The following is a 17,823-nucleotide window of genomic DNA, read 5'->3' as shown; positions in this document are numbered from 1 at the left end:
GTACGGGTAATCTCGCCTCATTGGAGGGTTTTCTTTTTTAAATGGTCACTTATGAGAGCTATTTTTAATGTTATGATTCCCTCATTTCGGCCTGATGATGATCCTAGCATGTAGAATGTGCCACAAATAGTAACGCTTCTGGTGGATTGGACTTGTAGACTGAGTTCTGTGGGTCAGGTCAGCATGATTCTGCATGTCAAGTACAAGGCCTCTAGCTTCATTGCCGTGGTAACACTGTTGCCATGGCGTCGCTGACAAAAGTTTCACCCTGGCAGAGCGTAGACCGGCATTTTCTGTCCCCCAACAAATGTTTGAAATGCTACAAATATTCACAACTGGTATTTGTTTCCACTCAGGGAGCCGTGGGTTGCAGACCCAGCTCATATTCTCAGACAATGAGCAGCCGCTTGGGGAGGGAACAGCGACATTCCGGCATGCCCACAAATTGTGCCAAACACATCGGGACAAGCTTGTCTTTGTTCCATATTTACTTGGCCACAAGTAAATATAAACATTTTTGATTCAGATTAAATCAATGCTTAAAGCGACGCATCGACATACACCTCTATTGAAGATCCTAATAAATAGCACATAGCCGCCATAAAGTAGGAACTTAATCACAAACACCTCTTAAAAGCTGAGATTTCTGCTGGTTTTCCAGGTGTTTCGGTTTTCAGGTAAGCCTGACGTCACCCCGCTTTGTCCCAGGATGTCCCCAACTTCTCCCTCCGAGCCTAAAACGCGGAAGTCCCGCCCTCTGACGCAACCGGTTGGGCGAGAACTCCAACAGCCCGCGCATCCTCGACACCGATTGGCTGAGCCGGCTGCCCATCCAACGCGATCAGACTTTGCGTTTCAGCGTCAGGTGGAACTCGCCCGCGGGAGAGGGGGATCAAACTTGGTTTCAGTCTCATGGGAAGTTCTGGTCGGACTCTTGGCGGATTTGTCAAAGAAAAGAGGAACTTGGCGACTCAAACCAACACGTGAAAATGAAGAGTCTGAAGTACCGTCTGAAAAAGCACGAAGTGAACATCACTGTGAGTACAATGTTGTTTGTGACGAGGACGGCGGCTCCGTTTGTTATTGTTGGATTAGCTTTAGCTTTGTGGAAGACGTCAACGATGTGAGGCGTTTTGGGTCAGAAGATCCTCCTCCTCACCGCCTCCACGTCTCCTTCCCGGGGTGGCCCCGGGGGAGGTTAGCAGGCCCGGGGGCACCTGCGGTAGCTCCGGGACACTTGTTGCATCGTGTGGGGTGTCCGACGTGCGGCCCGGGGGGCAGTTCCGGTCAGCTGCTCGTTTTTGTTTGGCCCTTGAAATAAGTACTTGAAGAGCTATATTATTAGATTATACACAAGAATCCCGGTGAGTGTCATTCATTGGTTGGAGTCCATTTATTCCCATGAGAAATCATGTCAATATAATCAGCTTCTTCCAGACATAAATGTTAACACAAAACACGTTTTTCTGGTTTTGCAATGATAGTCTGCCATGAATAAAACAACGATGAATGAAAAGGCCAAATGAACATTTAAGGCCGCTTTGTGGAAGACGTGAGTGAAGGAACAACAGGAAGGTGGCGGTGGTGGATCTCGCCGCCACATCGTCTTTGGGAGCACTCATGTCTTCCGTGAATGTGAAAGTAGCCTAAATTGTTAGCCTTAAATTTATCCATTTCATTCATCATTTCTGTGCACAATTGATTTACAGTTTTTGTCAAACTATATAAAAAAAGCTGTTTTGTGTTTACATTTGACAGCGTCAACTGCTGATGACATCATAAATGTGTGCCAAAAATTCCCATTTTGGTTGCCGATTTGTTTAGCTAGCGAATAGGGTGCTAGCCAATGTTCCACTGTAAATGTAATGATGGGTTGCGTTCAAAGACACCATGTAATTTAAGTTGAATTCCCATCAATTGAGCGTATTTCCTGAGATTTCTGAGCATTCTTAAATGCAGCACATTGTACTTCCGCATTAGGAGTGACGCAGGAGTGCATTTTAGAAGAGCTGGCACACATGCATCTTCTTCTGGAGAAGATCGGCCCACAGCAACCAGGAAGTGAAAACGTAGTGTGCAGTATTTGCAATTCTAGCATGAAGACTCATTTATTTTCAACTAGGGACGACCGATATTGGCTTATTTGCTAAAAATCGATATTGTCCAAGTCTCAATTTCCGATACCGATATCAGGCTATACTGATACAGATACTGATATGTGTAATATGACTCCTGTGGTATATCTCTGGTGGTAGAATGAACACATGTGTTGCATACAGCATTAAAAAAATATTTTTTGCTGCCCTTACCTCATGTGCACGTGCGTCATGCATGGCCCATTCCTGCCGCCAATATCTTGTGGGAAGCCGTGCTGGTCCATGAAGAGCTTGGGATCGGTGAGTATTTCTCCTCCAGTGTGGACTCGCATCGGTCCAGATGAAAACGGCGTCGTCCCAGTTCAAGCACGGCCTGCGCTGCTCGCTAATAAACAATCGTGTTGCCTGGAAGACGTAGTGGGTGTTTGGCACGGCACGCTGCTTTCAGATGCCAGCAATTAGCATGACAAAAGGCACAAAGCCAAGCGATCTGCGTCCGCTAAACTATCTGGCCTCTTTTTCAGGACTAAAAAAGCCTTTCAGGACGGAAGCACATTTCTATTCACACTGGAACATTCCCAGCGCAATCTTTATTTGGTGGAACCCGCTATGGCGTTGGAGGCTGTGAGATGATTCCTTCCAGACATTAACACGTCTAATAAACACGTCTGTAGTAATTAGGATGCGGTAATTCAGGACAGCTGTCATTCATGATGTCCTATAGACCAGATTTGGGTTAGTTTATCCCAAAAAGAGACCAGTCCATCAAGGAAGATGTCTCCAACCAGGAAGTGCCTATTCTGTTATGATCTTCCCAGGTCCCGCCCACTCTGAGGCGCTACCTTTACCTAGATGGACTTGATGAGGTTGCCAAGCTAAGTTCTTAACCTTAGTCAACTCTGACAATAGCATCTTTTATAGCCTGCTCTGAAATTTTAAAGATTGAATTGACCCCCCCCCCCAATACTGTAGATATTTCATGATGGGACCTTCTGTGTGGACACCCCCGCTGTTGACATTTCATTGTAGGCTTTTGTTGCGAATGAAACACAAATCATATTGTCGATGAAATGGAACGTTTGTATGGGGAGGTGTTTCCCTGGCCGACCGCTCAGTCATGGCGGAATGTCATTACAACACCAGCCTGCCCCCTCCCGTATTAAACACGCCAAAACGGCAACCCGAAACACCGACAAACGTTTGTGAAAAAAAACTTTGTAACTCCTCCTGAATGGAAGCTAGCTAGATTAGCTTAGTTTTCCTGAAACTTCCCCGTGTTCTACTGCTGATTACTAAAGAACTGAACAAGGTAGAAACCAACTTGTTTTTTCTGATGAAAGACAAGAGTCTAATCTTTCTTTTGGTAGGTTCCATGTTTATATAACCATGGAAAACAATACTATGTGTGCCTTGAAAGATCAGTCAAAATGGTGTGAAATGACATGGCTTCAAACATGGCTGGGATGGAATGAGTTAAGAATACGCAGCATAGGAATAACATGACAAGACGTACGCTACGCAGAGAATGCACGCAAACTGAGACTAAATTGTGACTAAATCTTCCACTATTTTGCTCCTTGCCCTTTTTCCTCCTTCCTTCACTTTAGGGGGAAAACACAGCGGAGACATTTTAGATTGAAAAGCATCAATTGATATCAGAAGGTTATGAACCTTCTATGAGGTTGAAGAAAAAGCCCCAGCATGCACTGCACATGTGTGCGGTTTCTGCTATCTGATAGCTTTGCTTTCGTTTGCTGGAATGTATGCATTCCGACACGTTGGTTGTTTTTTTGACCATATTGATGGATTATAGCCTTAACTTAGTTAAATCTCTGGACCACATTGTAATACTTGCTCAAAAGCACTAAATAGGGTCAACACACGCACGACGGTCAGTTGCGTGAATAGTTGACATGCCTTATTGATTGTTATTGATATCTGATGGGGCATTGGTTCCATAATCTGTATGTGCTGGAGTGACAAACATGGCTGTTGGACGTCTGCAGGCTGCATGGATTAAAAAGGACGATGCTGGTGGCTTGATGGTTACAAGCTGCTAATGGTTTTACACTTGCGTCTATCGAGTTCCCTCAGGCGAAGACGCCTGTTGTGAAAGAGTTGAAATCAAGGATGGCACTTCCAAGGAAAACTGCACTGTCTGAGGGGAATTTTGCCCATCATCCATGATAATCCTTAGCTTCTCTTCTGTGCTTCCTGAACATATTAAAAAAGCTGAAAAGAGACAGGTCATTAATGCACGTAATGGGAGAGCTATTAAAGGGGGGAGCTATTAAAACACCTCCAGTGATCATGTAGTAACAGGTACATCATGCTAACATGTACTTACAGTATTTTGGTCTTTGAAGCATTAGCGGAAGAAAAGTGCACTTTTCCTTGAAGCCATTAACTCGGTGCTTTTCAAAATAGTTTGTGTGTGTTTGTGTGTGGGGGGGGGGGGTGCTTTAATTTTAATGCAGACATGCATGACAGAAAATAATTGCGAAGTACTGCATTAGCTGAACACGTGGCGGTGGCAGTTTACCGGCCCAGCACGTTTTAGCTATGAACCGACTTCAGTGTTGGGTTCCTGCATCTCGGTCTGCCTTCTGTGTGCTGAGGACATTTGCTGGTCCAACCAGGAGATTTGGGCTGGGATCAGTTGGCGATGGCACGGCAGAAGAAAAATGCGTATGGAGTATTGTTTATGTTGGCAAGTGGAAACAGCGTTGGTGTTTTTAACAAAAGGCCGGGGGTAGTGAGGGCCGGGGGGAGGGACCATCAGAGCCCTCTGCTTTTTTGCAGCAACCCCTCTTGTTGAAGTGAAATATATAATATTATAGTCACTTGGGGTGCATGATAGTTATCGGACATACATGAGGGACTTAAGACATCATACTGATAAATCCAATAACTTTAAAAAGAGCTTAGATAACAGATAATTCAAAACCGCAAAAAAAACCTTATCAGCCGCCTGAAACACTAGTGCTGCCGCATTTTGAAAAATACAAAAAGTTTGCCAGAGACCTCCGTAGCAGCACCCCGGCTGCTCTGCGCATGTGCCCGAATACAGTGCACCTTACTGGGCCACACCAGAGTCTTCATGCTCTTTCCACTCTACACTCTTATTTGTTCCAGTCCTTCAGACCTGTGAACAAACAAGTGAGTATAAAAAAGTTAGCGGAGGAGCACAAAGTTAGCGGTATCAGTTTGAAAGAAGATATAGTGCATCTCATAAAAAAAAATATCCTAAAGTGTGTCTAACATAAATGTAAGATGTTCCAAATAAATATGAGTATAACACCAAATACAGTATAACGTGTCTTCCATTTGCAGCTAACTGTTTCCTCAAAGGATGACCATTTGGTTCCACATGAGGACAGAAATGATGGTAATTAGCTCCCACGCGTACATTTTGATGTAGCTTGTAGGCCGTCCAGCAGCATGAGGACAGTAGTTTGTTTAGGCCCGAGTGTACTATACCGTAGTATCGGCTATAGAATGTGTGCTAGCGTGACAGTCTGTGTTTTTAGGATTAATGTCTGGCGCCAAGGGGGCAGCCATGAGGTCATCTGCGCTGTCTTACCCGGCCGACCCGTCTGTGTCCCGTGCCGTGCGGCCACTACTTTATGTAGTACCTGTGTGGTCGTATTCCGCATGTGTCTTGCTCTTGTTATCACGTAATATGATGTAATATGTAATATGCGCATAGACCATAATGGAGATGGTTTAGGTTTAGGGGGGTTGGAATGTGAGAGGGCCCCAGCTTATTGACCCACTTTGGGTGGGGTGCAGCTAATATCAGCAGCTCTCCCGCCTCTCTCACACACACACACACACACACACACACACACACACATAGACAGCCACATATGCAGACACGCCGAGCAGAAGGAAGACAAAGATTGTGCTGATGAGTGTCATTCCAGTGTGACCTGGCTCTGACTAAGCCTCATCAAGCTGTTCGCTGGGCGTTGGTTCTCTACCCTGCAGATTAGCCAGCGTTTTATCTTGCACCCCCGTCTGGAAGCTCATTCTCGTACTTTGCATGAGCTTACCAAATGATTTACACATGGTATCACTCCCATCAAACCGTCTGCCTTTCACTTCCACTTGAACTTTGTATTTCTGGTGGAGGTTTTATGGCTTTATTGTGCGGAGCAGCTTTTTATAAGGCCGCATCGAACAACTTGCAGGTGTGGGTGTGTATTATTCCACGTTTCGTAACACCGGGTGGAGACGTTTCTCACTCAGCTCTGCCTTGTTGTGAATCGGGACAGGTTTTTACATGCTTCTTCTTACCTGATCTTTATCTGGCGTCCCAGGAATGTAGTAAGAGAGGAATTGAAGGCCTCTCTTCTTATCTCCACAGGAGTTCAAATGACAATGTGCAGTGTTTAACCTCATTGATATTCATACCACGCTTGCCAATAACATGTTAGTGTTGTCGAAAGCAAATGGAAACAATTGGGCAAAAAAAATACAATATTAGTATGTTCTAGGTTGCAACAAATGTTGTTTTCCTGCCACCAATCATGTCGACACAGTAAAACAGGAAATCAGGAAAAAGAGGAATCAGGAAAACAGGAAAAGGGCAGCAGTATTACACTAAAACTACAAGCGAGGAAACAGTAGCTCTTTCTTCAGCAGGAGCCAATCACGAGCTATCGGTGCGCTCACAACAAGTTTGTCAATCCATTGAGGTCATTACTCAATATTACCTTAACACAACCACCTGACTCACAGACAGCACAAAATTCATCACTCAGCAAAGAAATACTCAAAATGTATACATGACAAATATGCAAGTATGTGTTTAAAAAGCAAATTTTCCCCATAAAACATTCATTGGGGTGCTGCAATGATGTCAGCCTCCCTCTGGGCTTTGGGCTCCGGTTCCTCTGGCTCCCTTTGGTGGACAGAGGCAGCATTGCAGTGCCAGCGTCATGAGTTTAATGTGGTTAGTAAGACGACACCGTGAGTCAGTCAGACTGTTATGTTATTGGACTACATAATCACCTCCTGGTCCTCCTGGACTCGTGCGAGCCACAATATCCCATTTTATGACGTGGACATGAGTGGCTTATACACCGTAAATTACCGTATAAATTTGTAGTTATTTATTTACTGTGTGTATTATGGTTCTGATGTATGATAACAATATTGATCCATTTGTCTCAAAATAATGTTGCATTATTAATTAGACATTTTATTATGATGCCCTTATTTTGTTTCCATGGTGAGTCAGATGTGGTGAACAGCGCTCTTATTTTGAAGGGCGGTAGCATTGAGAATGTCTGATGATGAAGGCGACCTGGCAGCGAGAATAAACGTGCCCCTCGCCCTCGTTTCATTCAGAAGTTGCACGACGCCAGCAGGCGTCATAAACGCTTGTTTGCATTAACAAGTGGTAAAACACACACACACACAAACACACACACACACACACTAGCATGCTCTGCTAAACTAAGCTAACCCAGCTGGCTTCCATTCACGCTCTGTTTCCCAGTTTTTCTTGCCAACTTGCCAAACGTTCCTTCGGTGATGGCATTTCATTAATGCTGTCAGTTTCCAGCAAGAATCCACGTTTTTATTGGCCAGTTCCACGATTCTGTTAACACGGAAAACACAGGGCGCTCATTTTTCTCCCACTGATAAAATTAAATCAAGAATCCTGCTGATTTTAGGCAAGTGCACACTATTGCTCGGCAACATTTGAAGGCCTACAACACATTAGCTGCATAATCCTCTAAAGCCATTTGCATAAAGCCAGCATCAGATTAGTAGCGGCGTTAGAGCAGACTTAACAATAGTCATCGGTTTTTATCTAATCAACTCATCAGGAACAAGGATTTAGTCTGTTTAGATTGACCAGTTTTCGCCACCTTTGCCCAGCATGACTACTGTGGCTTTATTGTGTCGTAAGTAACTTCATAGGCACATAGGCGGGGTCAAAGGTCACACACGGCTTGGCCAAGTGGAGATGTTATAATCCTACCTGGGAGTGCGAGAGATATACATATGCTTATGTAGCATATGAAGTCGACCCGACCATGTTAAATGGGTTTTCATAGGATTCACTGATAATAATAATACAGCATAGAAAACCTGGTTATGACTTTCCGAATACTGCTTTTAACAATTTTAGACACCCCCATAGTCACCTTTACACTCCTATTATTCATTGTTTACGCTTACAAGCTAGCAATCTAACTAGTCTAATTTATTTCTGAAGAAATGTAAGAAATCCAAACTGTACCACTTCCACACGTGATGGGAAGATAACTTTTTTTCCACTCAATGATGGTGGGACGCGCCATGGCTGACTTTATGCAGTGTTAAGGTGAGGTCATGTCTCATCAACTCAAACCAAAACAGACTCTAACCAAAGCAAATTTTCGCATGGAAAATAATGAAAATCCAATTTATCTGTACTAGACACCCACAAATGTTGTTTTATACACAGGAATTATACTTTTGCATGCAGAAAATGATGCAAAAATAATAATAAATTAGTAATTAAAATAACAAATGAACGAACAGCTGACCAGGTTAATATGCCATCCATCCATTTTCTATGGCGCTTATCCTCACTAGGGAGGCGGGGTGTGCTGGAGCCTATCCCAGCTGACTTTGAGCCAGAGGCAGGGTCACCCCGGACTGGTCAGGTTTGTGTATTAGATGCAAAAGTTGAAAGCAACAAGATTGCACTTCAGCTAAAACAGTAGCATCCCCGAAGTGACAACAGTTCATGTTCCGCAAAAAGGATTCATCAACAGCATCTTCAAAAGGAACCCGGGTAGTTACTGTTGAAAGGAAGTTGTAGTTTTACTCTGCACCACTAGATGGTGTATTGGTCTGTCTATCCTGCAGTATTTACTGTACACTAAGAACTGCAAGTATTCCTGCTTTAGGTCCATAACGCTCATAATGACTGACCTGAACAAGCTGAGATGTTCACTTTATCTCCTCACATCTTCACTGGCGCTTTGTGGCATTTTGTTTTCACTTGTTATACTAAATATACGAAATGTCCCATTACGCTTGAACTCATTCAAGCCCCCCTATTAAATGGCATGTACAGTGGTGTGGTAAAGTGTTTGCCTCCTTCCAAAATTCATATTTCTGTCACACTTGAATGTATCAGATCATCAACAAATGTAAATATTAGTCAATGACAACACAACTGAACACAAAATGTAGTTAACATGAAACCTTTTATTAGTAAGGGAGACAAAGTGCGGAAAGGTGATGGAACATCACTTCACTGAAAATAATCCAGATCTATCAGTCAGTAGCTGGTCAACCAAAAGGGGTCACACAAAAACCTGCAACCACATCCAAAGAACCGCAGGCCTCACACGCCAGGCTGACATCAATTTTGCCATGAAACATCTTGATGTTTTCTGCATCCCGAGCAGGAAAATGCATGTGCAGAAGCTGCTGTCAAGACGACATGAAGACGGTCGGGGTAATCAAAAGCCTGGAGCTGTGCAGGTGGAACGTCTGCACTGAGCTGTAAAAACACAAGTGGTGTGAAACGTAACCTCTGCGTGGTCCTGGTGGAGAAGATGATTTCACAAGTTATTCTGGGGTACACTCTTTATCAGTCTTCTGGCACATTTCTGAGACGATTCCCTTTTGTTCACGGGCTGCTGCCAATTAAAAGTGTGGTTAAGACAGATGTTAGCATGCTCTTTCCCACCCAAAATAGCTTAGAATATAATACATGATTAGTGAAGCATTTGACTGCATAAACACTTGGCCAACACCGAGGACCCGCATAGTTCCAGGCTATTGCAGCGACAGTGACAGTGATGTAATCTTTATCTTCTGGCTGATATACGTTAGCTCGGGTTTAAGCTTCTTACAGCCAAGGTATATTGCACCGATAAATCAGTGTGTCACAGTGATTTTCTCCAGCATGCAGCTATTTTAATGGCATACGGTATATCATAGGTGTCAGTGATGATAGAATATACCAACTGGTGATTAGGGTTATTTGGGGTCTCGTACCAGACCAGATGTCATGATATTGTTTTTAGTGGTGTAAGGCGATGATAGGTGTGATCACAGTGGCCCCTCCATCTGATTCCTATACAGCCCCCCCCCCGATGAGCGAATTTCCAGAAAGTAGGTTACAATATTAATAAACGCAATATTGTCGGTCTCAGCCTGGGCACGTCGGTCTAAGCCAGGGCACGTCGGTCTAAGCCAGGGCACATCGGTCTAAGCCAGGGCACATCTCCATGCAGTGTCAAAAGTAATGTGCTCTAACGTCATGTTCCATAACCTTACTGCTGCCCAGTGATCACAATACTACATAAAACATGAAATTTTTATATTTCATTTAACTTTTCATTTTAAGAAATACAATGAAAAATGCGACTGGACAGACATTTTGTTTGACCGAGTCACAAAACAATGCAGGTGTGAAATGTTTATAATAAAAAATATATAATTATATAATAATAATAATAAAAGAGAATACATCACACTCATTTTCTTTTATATGTCATCTTTCACAGAATTTCCCTTTTTTGTTTGTACAGGTTGTCATACATTTGCAGCATTTCTGAAATGCTAGCTTTTCAACCATATTAAAGAGCATCATTTCTTTTGCGCTGACTTTCTGTGAACGCACAACATTTTGCGCTGTTCGTTTTATATTTACTTTGCTGACCAAACATCTCGGTGAGTGTTGACTGTCGGGACGAGGATCTGCATGGAGACACTGGGTTGGGTGGATGTGTTTGAGGTGGGCCTTTGATGTTGCTACCATTTTGGAAGCAAGCTTGGTCTTCTCTCTTGGTCTTGCGCCCTTGTCTTGGTAAGTCCATTGCCATTGTGCGGTCCATGTGTTTGTTATGTCGCGTATCGCTCTCTGGCACAGCATCTCTGATATGACCAAACAGTGTTGCCCCAAAATGGCGCCAGCGGCCCACGGTGCATTGTGCGATCATGTGCAAGCATCATGAGATTTCGTCTCGGGCGCTCGGTTCAAGATGACGTCGTAACAAACCAGACGCTAAACTAGCGAGCAAACACAGACAAAGGAAAATAGAAGGAAGCGTTTAGAAAATATCAGTTCCTTTAGTCTTTTCTTTTTCACATTTTAAAAACAACCAAAAGTTGGGTCACAGAGGTCACACTGCAGACCTGATTTCAGCTTCTTACCAAAGATCATGTGCCCAGCGATTGGAAGTGGCTGCTCGTCCAATGCCGTGAACGCCATCTTTGGCTGACTTTTGCGGAGGTAGATAAGATCGGTTCATAAATTAGGATCGGCCAATCGTAGATCCTCCAAAAGGCTGGCCGATCGATTGCACCGTTGACTTTGAATTAGTTCAAATTAGAATTAAATATGTTTGCAAGCAATACACGCCAAGTCGCTGTCTCACTTCCCCCGTCAAACTTTGACCTTTCATAGCATAATGTCATCGTTCATCAGGAGATGGATGTCGTCGTCCACTATGATCGTTTTCGCCGCTGTCGTCATCGGTAACATCAGTAGTTTGGAGTGTCCCTTTACATATTGGCATCCAGCTTTATGTTTATGTCCCGGCTGCAGGCTGTTATCAGATGACGGCTTTCTATTTGCTGCCAGTGATTTCATCTGTCAGGACATTAGACACGCATTAGTCCAGCCAGGAGGGACCGGCAAGGAACCAAGGTGTTGGGAAGAGTTACGGCGCATACGGAGGGGTTGAAAGCCCGAGTTGAGGATGACAGAAGCCTCACGCTGAAACATTTCCAGGCAACACAAATATGTGTGAATACTTCAACGCCTCAAACGTGTCAGGTGATGTTATGCTGCCGAGGTCGCCGTGTTTAAATAGCAACTTGAAGAGACATGCTAGCTTTAGATCCACGCAAACAGGGTAAGTATAAAGCTGTCATATCAACATCGACATGTGCTACGCTATCCTTATGTGTCCCGTCACTGGGGATGAACACAAAGGTTAACCGTGGCCGATGTTTGAACATCCCAATTCTACCCCTGAACTAGGGGCAATACTAGGGCAATATATGGATATTTAAAAAATATTGATATTTATTTGAAGCACGATATCAAAACCAAGCATATTGTTTCATATGGATATACTAGACTGGATTTGATGCGGAGGTCTCATGTTTCAATCGCGGAGCTAATGGAGATCCCAGTAGTGATACAAAGGAGGAGAGGCTGCATAGCAGGAGCGAACAGCGAAAAAGGTATACGGTATAAAGGTTGTTGTGTAAAGACGGTATCAACCATGTTTACCATCTGTCGTCATGAGGAACGTGAGATGGAAGCGCTAACGGCGCTAGCCCGACGACAGAGACACTACTGTGACTGATTATGATTGCACTGAAGATTAGATTGAACTTTTGCTATATTTATTTACACAAAAGGGAAAGAAATATGTGTTCATGCTTCACAAAAAACTGCAGTTCCCATTGAAGTATCGTGTTGTATCGAATGGAATCGTGATACGAATCTTAGATTAGAAACCTTAGATGTCGCTTTGAAAATCAATAATTGAGCTCAAATACATAGATTTATACGCTTCTCTCGGTCTCCCCTCTGCCGTCTCGTCAGTGGATTGGAAGGAAGGATTCTCCTTCCTCTTCATTTCAAGTCTACTCCCCGACCACAGTTGGTTTGGACGGCTGCGCAACCATTAGCATTTACCCCTTACGCCTCCACATAAGGAGAATTGGGACACCACTTGGTTGTCGTCAATGCACAACATCTAGGGCTAAGGGATGGAATTGGGATTCAGCCAAAAAATTACCACTTCCACACACACTCATTCTCAGTAATCAGATATCGGAGATATCATGGAGAAGACTGACTAAGGCAACCTTTTGAGGATTGAGAGGAGCAGTAGACATGGCCGCCATGGTTCGTCTATGCTAGCTCAGTCTGTCTCCATCAGTGTGAAGGCTTAAGCTAATGTAATCTAACATCATACCAAGAGACCACAATAATACATACAAACTGTATTTCAATATTTAGTAGTAATACTAGGCCATGGTCAGAGACTAAGCAGCAAATACTCTTTGGAACCAAATAAATGCGTCCCTTGATGGAAAACGTTCGGACCGCCGTGTTATGTCATGTTTGTCTTCTTGAAAGTGACAACTTTTTTTTTTTCTCGCTAAGTGCCCTATTATTAACTAGTAGATAAACAGACTGCCTACCAAATACACACAAGCCTATGGGAGATATTTCTGTGACATGCAGTAGAGCTAGGTGCCATTTTGGCACCTTTGTCTCCATGCTGGGGTGAGCAGCTTTGGTAAATTGACACCCACTCCTCCACACACCATGTCATGTGGAGGAGGGTTGGACGTGTTGGTGGGTATCAGTGCTGCGCTGTTGACACCCCAGCGGGGGGGCCTCTCTGACCCCAGAATTGTGTCAAGTGAACAAAAGCTCTCTTTCACTCGTATCTTATGTGTAATTTTTGCGACCTCTGACCTCTGGGACCATCGGTACGCCGCCGAGCCGCAGCCTCAGACAGCCGCTTGTAAAAAGGCTGGCTTTTAACCTCGCCACCGTGCGATTTGGATCCCATTCTCTGGAGATATTAAAAGTCAGCAGCATCGATATGCCGTCAGCGTCGATGCCAGGAACACCTCCACTCTCCCCCTGCATGAATATTTTCAGCTGGAGACAAATGGGGGGTGTCTTTTGGACGGCCTTCCTTCCTGCTGGGAGTGGAGCATCTCCAGCCATTACTCATGGCCCAGTCATGTGCAGAATGTATTCTTAGCTGCTGTCTTCCAATCAGTCACTACAGGAAGGTTTACAGGTCAAAAAAAGAGGTAGCATGTCTGCAGTCTGTCTGCACCGCTGCTATTTATCAGGGAGGGGGGGGGGATATTTTAAACCGGAGAGCCCACATATGTACCCCATCGAGTTGGCCCGACCTTGCCATTTGCTGGGGGTTAAGACGCATGAGACCACTGGCGGAGAAAGAGTGGCTGGCTTCCAGTGTCCGTCCGGCGAAGAGGGGGGAGACACCAGATATCACAGATACCATCGAGGAGGCTGAGGAAGGCCACTTTTTGAGGATTTAGAGGAGCAGAAGACGTCTGCTGGGGGTTGACAAGCAGCCAGGCTGAGCTGACTTTACCCCCCGAGGAGGAGTTGCAGTTGCCGGCCAGGGCAGGTCCCAAGGCTGGCAGGGGCTGGCCCTACTGCTTCTCCACCTCCGTCCCTTCCTCCTCGTCCACTTTTCCTCATCCTCCCTTGAAGAGCTGCTGCGCGGTAGTGCTGAACCTACAGGTTGAGCCTGTAAGCGACACGGGAATGCTCAAATATTCCCCAAATGTCAGAACACTCCAGAGGAGAAGCCTTCTTTAACAGGACCTCGTCGCTGCCCTTTTTTCTTTTCGCACTCACTGGTTGAGTGCATCGAGGAGATTTGTGTACCCCCCCACCTCCTCCGTGGTTTTTTTCTTTTTTTAAACCGGAACGCTGGCGACCTTTTCGGTAGCACGGTGCAAGGACCAGCTCCACTCGCCCAAGATGAGCCGCTGGCTGAAATGCACCTCCATGCACTTTGTATGTACTCCTCCAAAATGTTTGGTTGCTGCATGACCTTGGCTGTTCTTTCAGGTGCCTGTTTGCTTCGAAAGTCTCAACTTTAAATAGCTTTAAATAGCTTCTTCTATCATTGCTGGCCAATTTATATCAACCAAATATGCCTAACGAGTGTGGGGGGGTCACCAGAAGGGTCTACGGAACAAGACTTTTCTTAAATGTAATGTTAACATCTTGTCTACTAATATCATTTCGACTGTGTTACACTCTTAAACCCTCTGTGTGTCTACTAGCGGCCCCGCCTCCTCCTACTGTATGACTGACAAAACGGCGCACTCCGTTCATGCCGTTGTTCTATGGAACAGAATGCAGCAGGGTGCTAAAAAGAATGCACAGAGTGAATCCTCTTCCTGCCTGTTTGGAGGCGAGACATGAGGAAATTCATGTATTTATGTATGAATTTATGTATGAAATATGTTTTATTATTGTCACAGGTCTACTGCCCAGGAGAATGAAGGGGAAATCTGGTCATGTTCTAACCTTGCAACGTCTTGTTGTGCTTTAACGGTCGCTCATATTGTCCGGGACCGTCAATGAGATTGTCGTGTTTGTGTTTGGCAGAACACGGACTGGAACAAGTATGACGATCGGCTGATGAAAGCGGTGGAACGCGGGGAGGTGGACAAGGCGGCCGCCGTCCTCAGCAAGAAGGGTATAATCCCCACCAAGCTGGATGTGGAGGGACGGTCTGCGTAAGTAAACAGACACGCACAGACCAGCGCCCAGACCAGCGCCCAGACCAGCGCCCAGACCAGCGCCCAGACCAGCGCCCAGACCAGCGCCCGCCCCGCCATACGAAAATAGACCCTTTGCAAAAACGGCTTTGACGCTCATTACGGTGCAGCGACCAGGAGATGTTTGGAGCTCCCTTTCTCACATAGATGGGAATTCTTTTTCTCTTAGCTCATGCTCACTCCAAAATAGTTTGATACCTCCCTTTATGACCTCAAGGCTCCATCTCCCGTCTGACCCTCCAAAAAATTCCAATAAAGTCTTGACAGTTATGTAGGACGTGTTTCACATTTCAACCTTAAACCGCCTTCCAGCTGCCTCCCGTTTCAGGGGCATCACCTTTAGAATGGGAATACAGAGATTTATATATCCAGCGTGTCCCTTTAAATGGCCGTCTGCCTGTGGAGGTCAGTGTGGGAGTTGCTCTAAAAAATGTTTGTGGCCTCTGGAGGCTTGACCACGCTGGCCGAGGGTTGTTTGGATAGTTTTCACAGGAAATGAGTCCGCTCAGACCCACTGTGGCGTGCACGGCAACGCGGCAGACATTTTGGCTCAGATGGAGATTGTTATTGGGATCTAAAATCATCATATTTAACATGCTTACATTTTCCTCGGGGAGCCTCCTGGCTTCTCTGCACAGTCTGTGGACTTTATCACCTACAATCTTTACGTGAACACACGTCTTTCTCTTCCTGTGCATTGTTAACATAAACAGCTAAAGCAACGCATCAGTTAGCTTCACGTCCGCGCTACAGAATGCAGCGGTGTTTCAGGCGCACCCACTAAATTTAAAGAGACAAACAGGTTTGTCCATAGACATAGGATATTTGTACACGCAAAGATTAAACATACACAGTAGCCCTCCGCAAAGTCCGCACCGTCATTGCCGTCTTCATCCTTCTTTTAAAATGACCAAACGTCTCATTGAATGAGCTTGCAACGCAACATGGAACCCCGGCCCTGCAAGGTGCAAGCTCTGGGGTGGCGTCCTGGAGGTCAGTAGAACCAGTATATGAAGCGGGTGGAGCCACCTGGTACGGCCCAGAAAGGTGCACTGTAGTCGGACACACTGTTAGAGCGCCTTGGGTGGAGTCCTGGAGGTCAGTAGAACCAGTATATGAAGCGGGTGGAGCCACCTGGTACGGCCCAGAAAGGTGCACTGTAGTCGAACACACTGTGAGAGCAGCCCCGGTGTGTCGCTGGGTTCTCATATCAAAATACTCAAAGCCCACCTATTAAACACCGCCAATGACCTCCACCAGGTTTTCTGCTTTAATATCCATGCTGTGAGTAGTAACGGGTACATTCATGATAACGTGTCCTACTGACAGTATGACTTCCTTCCTGGGTGCGTTGATTTCACATAGCAAAATAGAAAGGAACCTTTGCCAAAAACACAAAAACAGCAGCAGTGGCGGCAGCTCCAATGCATAGCATCACCGTAGCGTATGGTGACGCTAGATGCTGGCTGGCTTGTAGTGAGGCGGTGGTGGCGTAGTTCTTGGGCGTAACAATGTTCATAACAAAAATAATAACCACGTTAATATGCAGCTCACATTATGGAAACACAGCCTTGTTGGAGCTTTGGAGGTCTTTTCAGAAGGCCTTTTTAGTCCGTTCTTAGCTGCCTCTGTTTAGCTGTTTTTTATATCTTCAGAAGGCAGGGCAAAGAGAGAGACACGTGTTCATGTCTGTGACTTTTCCTTGCAATGTTTTTGTGGCATTGTCCAAGAAAGGCCGCTATTGAAACAACCCAACTGCTACAGTTTTCAGGGGGCCTGGATGGCGGATTAACAAATAGGAAAAGAGCTCAGGCAGTTGCTCGCTCGGCCCAAAACAAAAATGAACCACAATTGCAGCCGTCAGCAAGTCTACATTTAGTTCAGTGTGCCACACACAGACTAACACGTGTCGACGGTATTTCACTTGCCGCAAACGCCGGGAAAGGAATGTTGAGTGGTGGCTGACCTCTGGTTATTACAGACCTCTGGGGGGGACGCTAATTACAAACCGCTAACCCATCAATTTCATTTTCTGCAGACTGGATTAGCATCATTGTGTCCGGCTAATTCATTTATCTCCTAAATGTCGAAGGCTTCCAGCTGCGTAAACATTTCCAGTTAGTCTCTTTATTCGCCGCAGCTGGTCAGTATGCGCGGATGTTAGCGTACTCTAGCGTACGGATACTAGACGTTATGCAGTATCTCATGCAACATTACATTACACATTTAGATAAGAATTATGCTCACTGACTTTTGTTGTGTATATTCATTATGAATTCATCTTCCCACAGCATGGCTCGCGTGTTCTAAAATTAGATGTATTTGTACGTATTTTACATATTTTAGTTTTAGAGGCAAAAAGAGATGATGCAAGTGCACAAGAAAAGTTGGCGTGCCTTTG

At 45.0% G+C, this 17,823-nt stretch overlaps 1 protein-coding gene across 4 annotated transcripts in view; it reads left to right on the top strand.

Moving 5' to 3' along the window:
• Positions 1–781: 781 nt before the first annotated feature.
• Positions 782–17,823, top strand: part of uacab (uveal autoantigen with coiled-coil domains and ankyrin repeats b) — a 33,851-nt gene continuing 16,809 nt past the window's right edge. For 2 of the 4 annotated variants that reach the window (XM_058088958.2, XM_058088959.2), the window contains exons 1-2: positions 825–1,037; positions 15,250–15,380. In XM_058088958.2, coding sequence (XP_057944941.2) covers positions 990–1,037; positions 15,250–15,380 — 179 coding nt within the window. In that variant the 5' untranslated portion in view covers positions 825–989. Of the gene's footprint in view, positions 1,038–14,095; positions 14,650–15,249; positions 15,381–17,823 lie in introns of those variants that run through there. The other 2 variants (XM_058088957.2, XM_058088960.2) reach the window with 2 other exon arrangements.

The sequence above is a fragment of the Doryrhamphus excisus genome, linkage group LG13, assembly GCF_037039965.1.
Source record: "Doryrhamphus excisus strain RoL-2023G ecotype Guam linkage group LG13, RoL_Dexc_Guam_v1.1, whole genome shotgun sequence".
In the NCBI taxonomy this organism is placed as follows: Eukaryota; Metazoa; Chordata; class Actinopteri; order Syngnathiformes; family Syngnathidae; genus Doryrhamphus; species Doryrhamphus excisus.
The sequence above is the reverse complement of the archived record's forward strand: the minus strand, read 5'-3'. Positions and strand labels throughout refer to the sequence as shown.